Consider the following 13,222-nt stretch of genomic DNA (forward strand, 5'->3'; position numbering starts at 1 on the left):
ACTGTACAAGTTAAGTAGTTTTTTATATATGGTAGTTGTTTTCATTTAGTTGAAAGATGTACCAAATTTAATTCACATAGCTACGATGACGTTATACACACACACACACACATTTTATATGTGTTTAATACTTAATTAACTGGAGGTTACTGCTATTATGGTGTTGTATGTTTATTATAAAATTATTGATTTGGAGTAAAATTATATTTGTAGATGGACAATACTTTGTCACCAGTCCCATTATTCACTCACTTGTGATTAATATATTTTTATCGTATAAATTTCATATTGAAATTGTTGATTCCTACATATTTTCACTCGTTTGCGAAAATATGTACATGAGACATAACCCTAACCATATTTTCACTCGTTTGCAAAAATATGTACATGACACATAACCAGTGGTGGATCCAGGAAATAATGTTTGGGGGGTCATTAAGGATAGCGCGCGCAGCGCGAAATTTTTTTTAACAGAAACGGCATGCATATCGTCATTTCATCGGGTCTTGGTAGGATAGCGCGACCAGCTACTCCAAAATCCTTGTTCAAAATCCTACATTCCAGCTCTACATCTGCAAAGAACAATGAAAAAATAAAATAAAAAGCAGAGCCTTTCGGTTCCACTAGCAAAGGCACAAAAATAAGGCTCTGTGCAAAATAAGGTCGAAAGGACACGCTTGGTATTTTTGTTTTTGTTCAGACCTGCCTAGGACACGCTGGGCATTTTTTTTTTGTTTAAACCTGGCCCAAAATGACGTCGTTTTGTCCAGGTCATTTAAAAAAATTTCCTGGGCCAAAACGACGTCGTTTTGCCCAGTTTTTTTTTAAAAACAAACTGGCGCCACAGCGCCTTCGTCTTCTTCATCTAACCTGCCCAGACCGACGACCTTTCGTCGAACAGTTGGTGTGCAGCGAACGGGGTCGCACCAGGGGTCGCACCACCAGTCCAAGGGGTCTCTAAGGTTGCTTCCATGGCTTCCAAGGGGTCGCGCGACCCCAATGACCCCACTGTGGATCCGCCACTGCACATAACCCTAACCAACATCAGTACATGAGACCTACCCCATGCAATGAAGTGCGGCCAAAGATCATTAGAATCAACAGCTAGTTGGTGTGCGCATGACCAATTGGTTTAGAGCATCTCCACACATCACCCAATTGCCCTTACAATTGAGTTGAATTGCTCTCCACCCCCAAAAAAACTCCTCCACCGATTTACAAAAGGGGAAGGCAATTGGACTAAAGGCAGTAGCCCTTGCAGCTGCCCTGCATCCTGAAGCCAGGGCTTGCGCCCGCGTGAAGCCTAGCAAAACAAGAGGCGCGCCCCCGTGAAGCCCAGTAGAGCCAAAGGCTCAAATTTGGTGATGTTACAGTTGTTGGATTTCCAACGGTATGTTGATCAAGACCGTTGGATTCCTAACGATTAAAAAATCGAAAATTCTGCGGGGTCACCACATGGGACTTTGTGAGTCTTTGATTTCAAAAAATTGAAAAATTCAAAGGCTAGGATTACGCTAACTCTAAAAAAAATCATTAGAATTACCAAAAAAAAATTAAAAAACTTACAAAGTTCACACTTAAAAAATATTACCAAGTTCAACACGCTTACAAATTAAACATATAAAATTAAACAAAATCTACGACAATAATGACACGTGAGGATAAGACAAAAGAAAACATTACAAAAATAAAAAAATAAATTTGTGAATAGCAGATATCCAACAGACTAGGTTGATGATTGAATATTCTGCTTGCGTCTCTACCTAATGACGAGGTGAACCCTTTGAGGGAGAGGCCTAAATTAGGATAGCCTTCAGGAATGAAAGTAAGTGCCCCTTTTATAAGAGTTGCTTCCAAACCGCTTTCCATCCAAGTCAGTGTCATAAAAGAGTGGACATATAAGCAAAGAGGAAAGAGTTGCCTAACTGCAAGAAAGGCCCTAGACAAGTGATTGACTGACCGTCGGGCTCCTTAAACCTTGAATCATCCTGCCCTTGCTCTTGCTTCTTCCAAACAAGTGACTTGCACAAAGGCATTACTTTTTAAAGTGAATAGTAAGGGCAATTTCATTGTCTTTGCTCCCTAATTGCATTTGCCCTCCACTATCAGGTGGAGATGCTCTTAGCTGCACCCAATCTTAACTTGGTTTGCGAATGTTCAAAGTTTGATTCACACGAACGTGAGAAATGTATTTGTAGTGATTTTCAATACTAAGTTATCGTTGAATGTGATATGGTAAAGATGATTTTTGCGTCTCATTAACAAGGATTTTGGTTAACGTCCTATCCATTTTATTCAATGATATTGAACATTGAAAACTGGGCTAAGCTACAAAGTCTGTCATAATTTGATTTCAAATTCGTATTTATAAGTTATGAGAATCGAATCTAATACGTCTAAAATAGAAGAAGTGCTTTTAGCTAGTTTGTGGTGCTATGGTGATTATATGCATATCTTATTCCTACATCATTCGTAAAGAAAAAGGAAGGCTAGGTGGTGCCAGTAAAAGTATATTTTAAGGTTAATTTTCTTTTAACAAATGATAAGATACGGAGAATGTAACTAATTTTATCATTATCCGATACATAAGATTCACCCTTGTCCCAAAAAAAGATTAAAAATAGACGGTGCTCATCCTTTCACGTTTACCTCACGTTCTACTCCACCTCTGCGTACTCAATTTACCAATATGCCCCTTCCCTTATCCTTGCTATTGCTTGTACTGATCGCTTACGCTATTCGGTTGGCGGCTGGCCCAAAAATGTTACCCTCATCAGACAATCTGCACGTTCTTGGGGCTTAATTAGGGATGACAACGGGATGGATTGGGTTTAGATATGTCATCTTCAACTGAAAACTCGTTTATTTTCCCCAAATTCGAACCCTTCAAATTCCCGAACGGATTTTCTCTATAATTGAATCCGTCGGGTGACGGATTTTTGATCGGAGAATGGTTTTCCTCATTATGATATTTATATATATTATTAACTAAATGAAGAATATTAAAAAAAAACGATATTAAATAAATTGCTATTATTATACAATGCATCTAATAAGTAATATTAAAAATTTATGTTACTAAGAAAACATTTACACTTTTAAAAATTATAAGCATATAATTCCTATTATTAATGATATAAAAGTAAATAAATAATTTCATATTTAATAATGCATGATTATTAACAACCCCTTTTCATATAATAAATATTTATATTTTTTTTATTCATAGATGAAATGGTTCGATTTCGGGTATGGATTTGGGTCGGATACCCCAATAACCATAACCAAACCCAAAATCGAAAAATTTACTCGACGGTTACCCATAACCGTAAAATACTCAAATTTTATACCCGAAATCGAACCATTCAAATGGGTTACTTGCGGGGATTAGATTTGATGGGTTATATTGTCATCCCTAGGTTTAACTTCCATTTTTCTTACTACCGAAGCCACTAATCCGGGTATAATTACTTTGAACAACTAGTTGATCTTCGATGATTTGTACATTATGGCTTATTGCTTTTTAGTTAAAAAGGAGTTCTGATATTGGTGTAATTCTTTATTTTAGTATCTGGCAATAGAAATCAATATAAGTGGTTTATGTGTATTTTCGTTGTAAATTATTTTAGTTTTTTTTATGAAAATTTATCAATATTTCGTTAAATTGTCACTGAACAATCACGTGACCACATTTTTAAGAATATTTTTGTCAAACCAACCACTCTACTTAACGAGGATATTAATAAAAAATTTCACTAAATAACCAAAATAATTTACAGTAAAAAAACTTGAGATTCTCTCTATTATCTTTCATTGTTAGAAATTAAAATGAGAAGTCATGATAGTTCCAGATATCATCTTAACTAGAACACCAATGACTAATTGATTAAGGGGGTCCACTCCCTTGCATTATATGGGTTGGGCAGTCCACTTGTTTTTTTTTTTTTTAACTCAATAATTGAGTTACAGAATTGATTGCAAATTGTAAAGTTTTCAAAAAATTTATTTCCCATTTTCTATCTTTCCTTTCCCTATAAGTTGATTTTGTTTCCTTTGATTTCTTGTCCGAATCCAATTTCTCAAATCCGCCACTTAATATTGTGATTTAGTGGTATTTCTTTTCACTTGTAAGTAAGAAGTCTTATGTTTGATTCTTGTCAAATGCGAATTTGAATTACATTATTGTTAGTCCATTTTGATATTTTAGCCCACTTAGAATACTGTTTGATAAAAATAACACATCATTGACCAAAAAGTCCACCATGTACGTTAAGAGTGTTATGAATTTTCAAGAATTTTGATGAGCTCCGAAATTGAATCCTCTCCTGAGCTAATGGAGAGGATCCTCCTGACCAAATGTTATGGGTCATTGGATTTTCATCCAAGGGTTATAATTATTATAACTTTAAAAGGACACACCTGTTTGTAGCCGTTGGATAAAAATCCAACGGCCCACAACACTTGGTCAGGAAGATCCTCTCCATTAGCTCAAGAGAGGATCCAAATCCCCGATATTGAATACTACCCAAAGACCTATCTGCCATAACTACAACCCACTAGGTCAACTCGTTTATTGACCTTATGGCTTAGTCTAGAGTGAATGGTGTTACATACTAATTGCACAATGATGAAGTTTTATTTGTTTGGCACGGAATTCCTAACCATGGTAATAAATTACATTAATAAATAACCTTTTTAATAAACTCAATAAAAGACACTTCGTTTAACATCTCACGCATCTAACATACTTTTCAAGTTCGTGAGCTATCCTTTACGGAGTTTTTGAGGGTTATCTACCAATTTGACATGTGATGTCATATTTGTAACTAGAACATATAACTCTAAGTTATTATTTGAAAGTTTAGAAAGAATACATAAGTCTTATTCAACGTAAATGCGTGACTGCATAACATGTAGCGGTGGAGTTAGGATTTTATGTGAGGAAAAACCTTTCATATATGTATGAAACAAAAACTAAACTCATAACTTGAGCAATTAAAGCAATCTTCACAAAAGTGAAAGGCCTATTAAATCTAAATAGAGAAAATCAAAAGAATTGTGCAACACAACTTAGTAAAACAACTAAAAAAATAAAAATATATATATATGGTAAGAACATAAAAAAAAAATTATGGTTTGCATCGTTTGGTAGAATGAGGGCATTAATGAGGCATGCAAATAATAGATGATTAAGTTGCCTTAGAAATAATATTAAAATATAAAATATAAAATCCCATGTATAAACTCACCGTTTCATTAAACTACAAACACAAAAACAATATAATTGTTAGAGGACAAAACTGTTAGATTCTAAAAACAACGACGTGGTTCAACTCAACTTCTTCACGACGAACAATCTATCTTCTTTCTCATGTCTCACAACAATTGCAAGTTTGGGCCCAAAGAGAAATTTCTTACATCATAGTTAAAATAGCCTCGAAACCACTCTGGTCCTTTATTGACGCCATCCCTGATAACGTGCAAGGTATTTTATTGAATAATAACTTTTTAATACATGAATGGTCCATATTATTAATACTACGTCCATTATTACACATTTGACACACCAAATGCAAAAAATAAGAAAACTAGCTTGCAAGTCCCAACAACCTCATCGCCAAAAAGCAAAAGTCACATTCCATTTCTAAGTGGAATTTAAAATACGAAGGTGAAACGTAACGTTAGTAATAGTATACACAGTCGTGGCACAAATTGTGTATGTACGGCTACAATTCTTTGATCATGACACAATTAGAAAAACATGGAAATAAATTACAAGCTAATGGTCCCAAAAATTTCATCATCGGTGATGATTAGATCAGGGCCGTCGAAATTTCCACACAATTTATTGTGGTAGGTACCCAACTGAAAAATTGGCCACCATTTACTTCTTTTCATAAATGGCTTTGGCCTAATAACATGACCTACATCTAACCAAAGAAAGATTAATTCAACTAATTCCAACAGTGGATCCCACTCCAAAATGTCTCTTTTAAGATAGAAAAATACTAAGGGGACTCTCTTAAAACGTGATTTCCTGTTACCTCACAATTTGACGTCAATTTTCGTGTCTATATTATAAAAATTGTGCAAAAAATATAAGTTTACAAAGAGTATGAAAAGTCTCACTTTTGAGAGAATCTCCTTAACATTTCTGTTTAAGATAACAAATTATTATTGAAAAATATTTTTTTGCTCAATTGGGAGAATAAAATTTTGTCAAACTTTGATTGTCACAATCACAAGAGGTCCCTTGGGCAACATATTCTACAGTTATACTTCCACCCAACAAGTTGAAAAATATTTGAGGCCATTTTTCTTATATGTTATTACTTTTTGAATTGGAGTATATGCATAAATTTAACAGTGCTCCAGAATATAAATAATTTGAACTTTGAACTTTGAACTATTAAATTTTAATTTTTTAATTTCTAACTTTTACTAGTCTTAGCTTATATATTTGTTCTTTAATAACATGATTTTAATTATGGTTATAAAATAATAAAATAGAGTTTAGAAAAAATTTCCAATTTTTTTTTTTTAAAAAGTCAAACAAATGAAAAGGTTAGTTCAGCTAAGGTTAGAACGGTATGCTCTTACTTCTACAACCAAGTTCAAATCCGTCTCCATAATTTTTATTAATTTAGTATAAACCAGATCTCGAGTTACAAAAAATGTATATAAGTACTCTTAAAAAAATGTATATAAGGATATCTAACACAGAGGAAATTCACTTGCATGAGTTGATTTCACATTAATCTCGCTCGTTTTATATCTGGTCAACAATATCATACTAATAACTTTTTCTAATCTTTGTAAATTTTCCAAACCAAGGGTGTTTTGGTATATCCAAGATTTACATAATTAAGTACAAAAACTCTGAATTACATTTAAACAAACCTAGATCTGCAATTGTACTGATCCAATAAAAACATACGTCATCAGATTAGCTTTCAATGATTAAAGCTCAATGGGACTCACGTCGGGAGTAAAATAATAATTTCAACCAAATTGTAGCCAACGGCCACTGAACTCCAAAAACAGCCCCCAAAAAAGCAAAGCTGCTGAGCCTGATCTGATGAGCCTCAAAAATATTATATAAATAAATAGAAAATTAAAAAATATCCTTAAAAGAAAGAAAAGATAAAGATAACAATAAAAATAAAAAGGAAAGAGAAAAAAAGCTGACCTAGATGGGCCGGCTTTTAACTAAATTTAGCTGGACAGACGAAAACCAACTTATTGATCATCGTCTCTTTGCGCTGCTGTTAAAAAATGTCTGTTGTAACGCTACCACCGAAGAAAGAATAATCTCTGTCTACATATATATACATTATGATTGATAATTTTTTTTTGCATGATTTGTTAACCTGACAAGAACTGAAACAAACATAATAAATTTCAAGTGAATTCGTTAACAAGTCGAGTTGTTATCGGATTATTCATTAAGAGCTTATTAACGAGTCAGATCATTATTGGGTGACCTGTTAAGAATGCAATAAGATATTGTTTGTTAGACCTAGATATTAGGCATGTCAATTACTTACATGACTCGTTATACCCGACACGAAATGAATTGACCCATTAACGAACCCCGCTGTTAGTGGATCCCCTATTAAAAACTCTTTAAGATAACGAATTTGACACAACACAATCTGTTTGGTAGGCCATATACAGTGGCGGAGCCATAATTTTCAAATAATTGGTCATGATTTTGACAAAAAACTTTATTGGACCATTTCGTGGAGCAACTAATAGGAACTTGTCGATTATTGCCACCATATGCCAAAGGCTTATAACAACATATGTCAACAACTACTATGATTTGGAGAGGCTTGTCAAGAGTGGCTATAGGAAACTGTTGAGTAATGTTGAAGATTATCAAAACTTGTCAACTGAAATATTTCATCGAGCATTTGGTGCGCCCAATAGAGTTACACACAAGAAGAGAGAAAGAGAAGACAAGGATGGTAGGAAAAAATAGAAGAAGAAGTAGGCAAAGAAGCTTGTAATTTAGTTTGCCCTAACTGTTTAAAAAGTCAAATACCATAAATACAAATATACACGGAGTTTTTAAAGTTGTTGGGATCTAATACAACTAATGATCCCATGCTGGTTCCACCACACGTTATATATGTAATAATGTATTTTTCAAATTTTGAAAAATAAGGAAAATGATCCAAAAATGTTTTGTTTCTTTTTACCAACTTACACAGAAAAAAATAAAACCAAAAGATTCCACAGCAAAAAAGAAAAGAAGAAGAAGAAGAAGAAGATATATATGTATATATATAAAAATAAAAAAAAATAAAAAAGGGAAAAGAAAAACATGTTCCTTGAGATCGAGAAGCAGATCCCACCGAAATAAATTAATAACTTCACCCTACACCCGTCTTCTTAAAACCCTTCTGTACAGAATTCACCATCTCTCTCTTTCGTGAGTGACATGTTTTGGTTATAAACTTCCATCTGCTGTAAGTCGTAATTGTTAGTTTTGTTGTAGCCAGAGGGGAATAAAAGAAGAAAAAGGCGAAGTAGACCAGCTGGTCCTATGCTGGGGGACTCAACTGGTGTGTTAGGGAGCTCCACCAGCCGCGATGCTGCGGCCGTGGCTGTGGCAGCTCCTGAAAGCGGTGGCGGCGATGGCTCGAATAATAATTCAGGTGAAGAAACGTTCAGAGGTGGTCATGAGGAACTTTCAGGAGGTGGTGAGAGGAGCTTCGGTGGCAACCGGTGGCCGCGCCAAGAGACTTTAGCTCTCTTGCAAATACGGTCTGACATGGACGTCGCCTTTCGTGATGCAAGTGTTAAAGGTCCTTTATGGGAAGAGGTTTCCAGGTTAATTTTAATTACGATATATTTTAATTGAGATCTGAGGAGCACTGATAGAAATTTTCATTTCTTTGTACTATATACCTTTTTAATTTTATTTTTTGTTTGCTTATGATCCATTTCAAGTCCTTCACTTTGTTTAATTACTCTTTTGGGTAATTATTTTATTTTTTCATTTTTTTGTGTCTTTTCATTTGGTTTTAATTTCTACCTCTCCATGGTCCATCTGAAGAAATTACAGTGTCAACAATGGGAATATTAATAAATTCCTCAAAAAATATAGAAAAATTTAAAACAAATGGAATAAATTCTTTCAACAATTGGGTCATACAATTTCCAGAAAAGGTTTCTGTCTTTCATCAATGAATCTCTTTCTAGTCTTTCTTACATGCATGTATATATATCTGATATATTCCTGCCAGCGTTAGCTGGATGCTAATTTCTTACATATTTATTTATCATAATTTTTCTCAGTGGAATAGTACTACTGTAATTTTATGTGGAAATACTTTGTTTTTGTTGCTGAATTCAAGATAGACAATTAACATATTTAATTATTAATTTGTGTGTGTTTTGATTTTTGTGCAACTGTTGTTTTCATATCGTTCAGGAAGCTTGCAGCGGTTGGCTATCATCGAAGCGCCAAGAAATGCAAGGAGAAGTTTGAGAATGTCTACAAGTACCACAGGAGAACCAAAGAAGGCCGCACCGGCAAGTCTGAAGGCAAGACTTATCGGTTTTTCGACCAGTTAAACGCCTTCGAAAATCAACCTCCGACCCCGGGCAGTACTAGTACTTCTCATCATCATCAACGGAAGCCTCATCAGCCTATGGCGGCGGCCGCGGCAACAATGACAACAACGGCAATGGCTAACCCTCCTCCAACAATTTTTCATCTTAATAGTAGTACTACTACAACTAGTACTACTGTTCCATCGTCAGCTGCACCGCACCCTACAATTAATAATGTGTACTCTCAAGGCATTGCAACACCAACACTTAATAAACTCACACTCCCCAGTTCATTCCCACCGACAAACCCTATAGTTCTTCCACCACCGCCACAACCTCCGCCGCATCAACCAACAACAGCAAACCCTACAACCAATGCCAACCAACATCAGCAGCAGCAGCACACTGGATTCCCAACGTCTTTCACAGCCATACCCACCGACATCATTTCCAATTCCACCTCTTCCTCCACCTCGTCCGACGAGGAGTTGGAAGGGCGGGCCAAGAAGAAGAGAAAATGGAAGGAATTCTTCGAGAGACTAATGAAGGATGTGATCCAGAAGCAAGAGGACCTCCAGAAGAGATTCTTGGAGACAATCGAGAAACGCGAACAAGAAAGAATGGTAAGGGAAGAAGCTTGGAGAATGCAAGAGATGGCAAGAATCAAAAGAGAGCGCGAGATTCTAGCCCAAGAAAGATCAATCACCGCAGCCAAAGATGCCGCTGTCATGTCATTCTTGCAAAGGGTATCTGAGCAGCAGCAAAATCAAAACCAAAACCAACACCAAAGCATGCCGAACCAATCACAGCTGCTGCTGTTACAACCAGCGCCACTGCCTCCACCGCGGAAGCCTGCACCACCACCACCACAAGCACAACCACAACAGACTGCGATGAACATTGACATTGTTCCGAAATCAAACAACAATGGGGAGAACGATAATTTGATGATGCCGCCAAGCTCATCAAGATGGCCGAAAGTGGAGGTACAAGCGTTGATCAAGCTGAGAACCAGCCTTGATTCTAAGTACCAAGAGAATGGACCGAAAGGGCCACTCTGGGAGGAAATCTCAGGAGCAATGAGGAAGCTCGGATACAACCGGAACGCAAAAAGGTGCAAAGAGAAGTGGGAGAACATTAACAAGTACTTCAAGAAAGTGAAGGAAAGCAACAAGAAAAGGCCCGAGGATTCGAAGACATGTCCCTACTTTCACCAGCTGGATAGTTTGTATAGAGAGAGGAACAAGTTCGATCAGAACAATGTCAATAGTACTAGTACTATTAATTCTTCGAGCCAATTCAAGCCCGAGAACTCGGTGCCTCTGATGGTGAGGCCGGAGCAGCAATGGCCACCTCAGCCGCCGCCACCGCAGCAGCAAGACCATCAGGGACTAATGATGGGTATTGACCATCATCAGAACCAAGGGGACGATCATCATGACCAGCAAGATAAAGAGAACAATATCGGCGATGACGATGACGAGGAGGAGGATGGAGAGGAGGAGGAGGATTATGATGAAGGTGATGGGAATTACGAGATAGTGGCAAACAAACCAGCTCCAGTGGGTGCAGCAACAGCTGAGTGAGTGAGTCACAACTTGAGAAAAAGGCCAATAGAACATGGATTCAAAGAAAGTAGGTCAGATTTTGCAGGGCTTTCGGACGGGTAAGTGGGTCAAATACAATGTGGCGGGTCCTGAATTTTGTGTTTGGAGAAGAGTAACATGCAAAGCAAAAATATACACAAATTGGGAAGAAATTTAAAAAAGAAAGGCAAATGGTGAAGGTGAGTGTTGAGTGTTGAGAGGAGGGGTATAGTCAGTCATCAAGTTATAAAATGTTTATTTATAATTTATTTATTTATTCTCTTTAAATAAATAAGGTCATGAGGAAGGAAGAGATAAAGAGGGATTATCAACTTCGAGTTCCAAAAAATAAATAATAGACAGTTTTCAACTAGGGTTGTATATTTTTTTTTTTTTTTTTTCTTGGGATTGATGGTGTAAATGTGAGAAGTAGTTATAAATTAGTATCTTTCTGGATGCATTTATATTTGTTTTTCGTTTGTTTACATCCACTCTTTTAATTCTTTGACAGAAATTAACAACAAGAGTAATAATTTGTTGACTACTTACTAGTCTTTGTTCTAGTCTATTTATATCAAAATTTACTTTCAGTTCAAACTTTTACTGAGAATTATTTGATTAAGAGAGATTGAGAAAGTTAGGGCAGGAAAGAGTACAGGTACAACACTACTGTGATGTTTTGTGCTAGTAATACGGTGTAGACAAAAAAATGTACACATATTTTTATATTATTAGACATAACTAAATACTTCTCCAAAGAAAACTAAAATGTTTCAATTTTCTTGTTAAGAAATTTATAGTCACTCACATTTAGGTTTGGTATGTGTTGGAAAATAGGATTCCACATCGGCATGTAACAAAAAAAATGTATAATTAAGATATGAAGGATTTCATTTCTAATATTATCGAGATATTTTGTGATAAAATCCAATACTTAGTAATAGGTGGTTAAGTTAAGACCCATATCAGTAATGTTGATAGTGGACCATTGAAATGCAATCATTAAAAGGTATCCTGCTCTACAGTTTATGGAGTGATATAAGATAGTAACCTTGTATCGATTACCTTGTATCGATTGTTTTGTGAACATGTATTAACCATGTAGCAAGAGTGCTATATAGTTAATTCATGATCACGAACCATTTATACTAGGACACTATCTATCCCTCTTCATAAACAGCGGAACGAAATCTATTTCAAGAAAGTTTAGCTCGTATATATGTATTATGTTAAGGGATTGAATTAATTAATGTTTGCAGACAAACAAGGTCACTGAAAGTTCTCTATTAATATGGCTCCGATTCGTATGGTGCACAACAGCTTAAAATGAGAGGACAATTTGCTAGCCCTTTACAACAGGATGGAGCTATCCACGATATGCCACAATATCACATGTATTCTTATTTATAGGGATCCCACCGAATCTTCATATTTCTTAAGCCTTTGTATATTCGATAATACTTAGATCCTCATTACTGGGGTGAAATAGATTAAGCTAAATAATGAGTAAGTCATAATTAAGTATGAAATTCAACATAAATATTATACGTCATTTCGATTATGCATGTTAGTCGAACTTGAAAATTTTCAATTATAAGTGAAAAAGAATCACAAATCTAATTTAATAAGTGAAACTTGTGTGGGGTATAAATTTCTAAGGAGTTTTGAGATCCTAAATTTTAGCCTAGACAACAACAAAGAGGAGTTGGGATTGGAGAGAATGAAAAAATTCTCGTAGTATAGTAAATTCATATACTTATGATAAAAGTTCATCTGTTCCCCCTTCCAAGGTATAACATCCAATATTTGTGTATATAACGCTTACTAATTGTCCAAAAAATAAAACGCTTACTAATTATTTAGAAAGTTAATATGGCTACCGCATGTTGGAGTTTTTGAGCTCCTTTAGTCCCACATCGGGGAACTCAAGGGAACTTGAGGTCCTTATATTAAGTTAGTCGCCTTTATTAGTGATTATGTGTTGGACTATTTGAAATGAGGATTGAGACTTGAGCCACTAATTGTGTGGATTAGGCTTGTTGATTATAAATTAATATTAATTAATCAAGACA

At 35.5% G+C, this 13,222-nt stretch overlaps 1 protein-coding gene across 1 annotated transcript; it reads left to right on the forward strand.

Annotated features, from left to right (window-relative positions):
* The first annotated feature begins 8,160 nt into the window (after positions 1-8,160).
* On the forward strand, positions 8,161-11,610 carry LOC103422027 (trihelix transcription factor DF1-like). Its single transcript, XM_008360066.4, has 2 exons — positions 8,161-8,838; positions 9,443-11,610. The coding sequence occupies exons 1-2, from the start codon at positions 8,552-8,554 to the stop codon at positions 11,148-11,150; spliced, it is 1,995 nt and encodes a 664-aa protein (XP_008358288.2). The 5' UTR covers positions 8,161-8,551; the 3' UTR covers positions 11,151-11,610.
* Positions 11,611-13,222: the final 1,612 nt, after the last annotated feature.

The sequence above is a fragment of the Malus domestica genome, chromosome 10 (assembly GCF_042453785.1).
Source record: "Malus domestica chromosome 10, GDT2T_hap1".
Lineage (NCBI taxonomy): Eukaryota > Viridiplantae > Streptophyta > Magnoliopsida > Rosales > Rosaceae > Malus > Malus domestica.

What these genes read in the sequence shown, in the direction of transcription:
- LOC103422027 (XM_008360066.4), top strand. Translation starts at nt 8,552, where the DNA reads ATGCTGGGGGACTCAACTGGTGTGTTAGGGAGCTCCACCAGCCGCGAT. An exon ending in TTATGGGAAGAGGTTTCCAG is followed by an intron (nt 8,839 to 9,442) that starts GTTAATTTTAAT and finishes CATATCGTTCAG; the next exon opens with GAAGCTTGCAGCGGTTGGCT.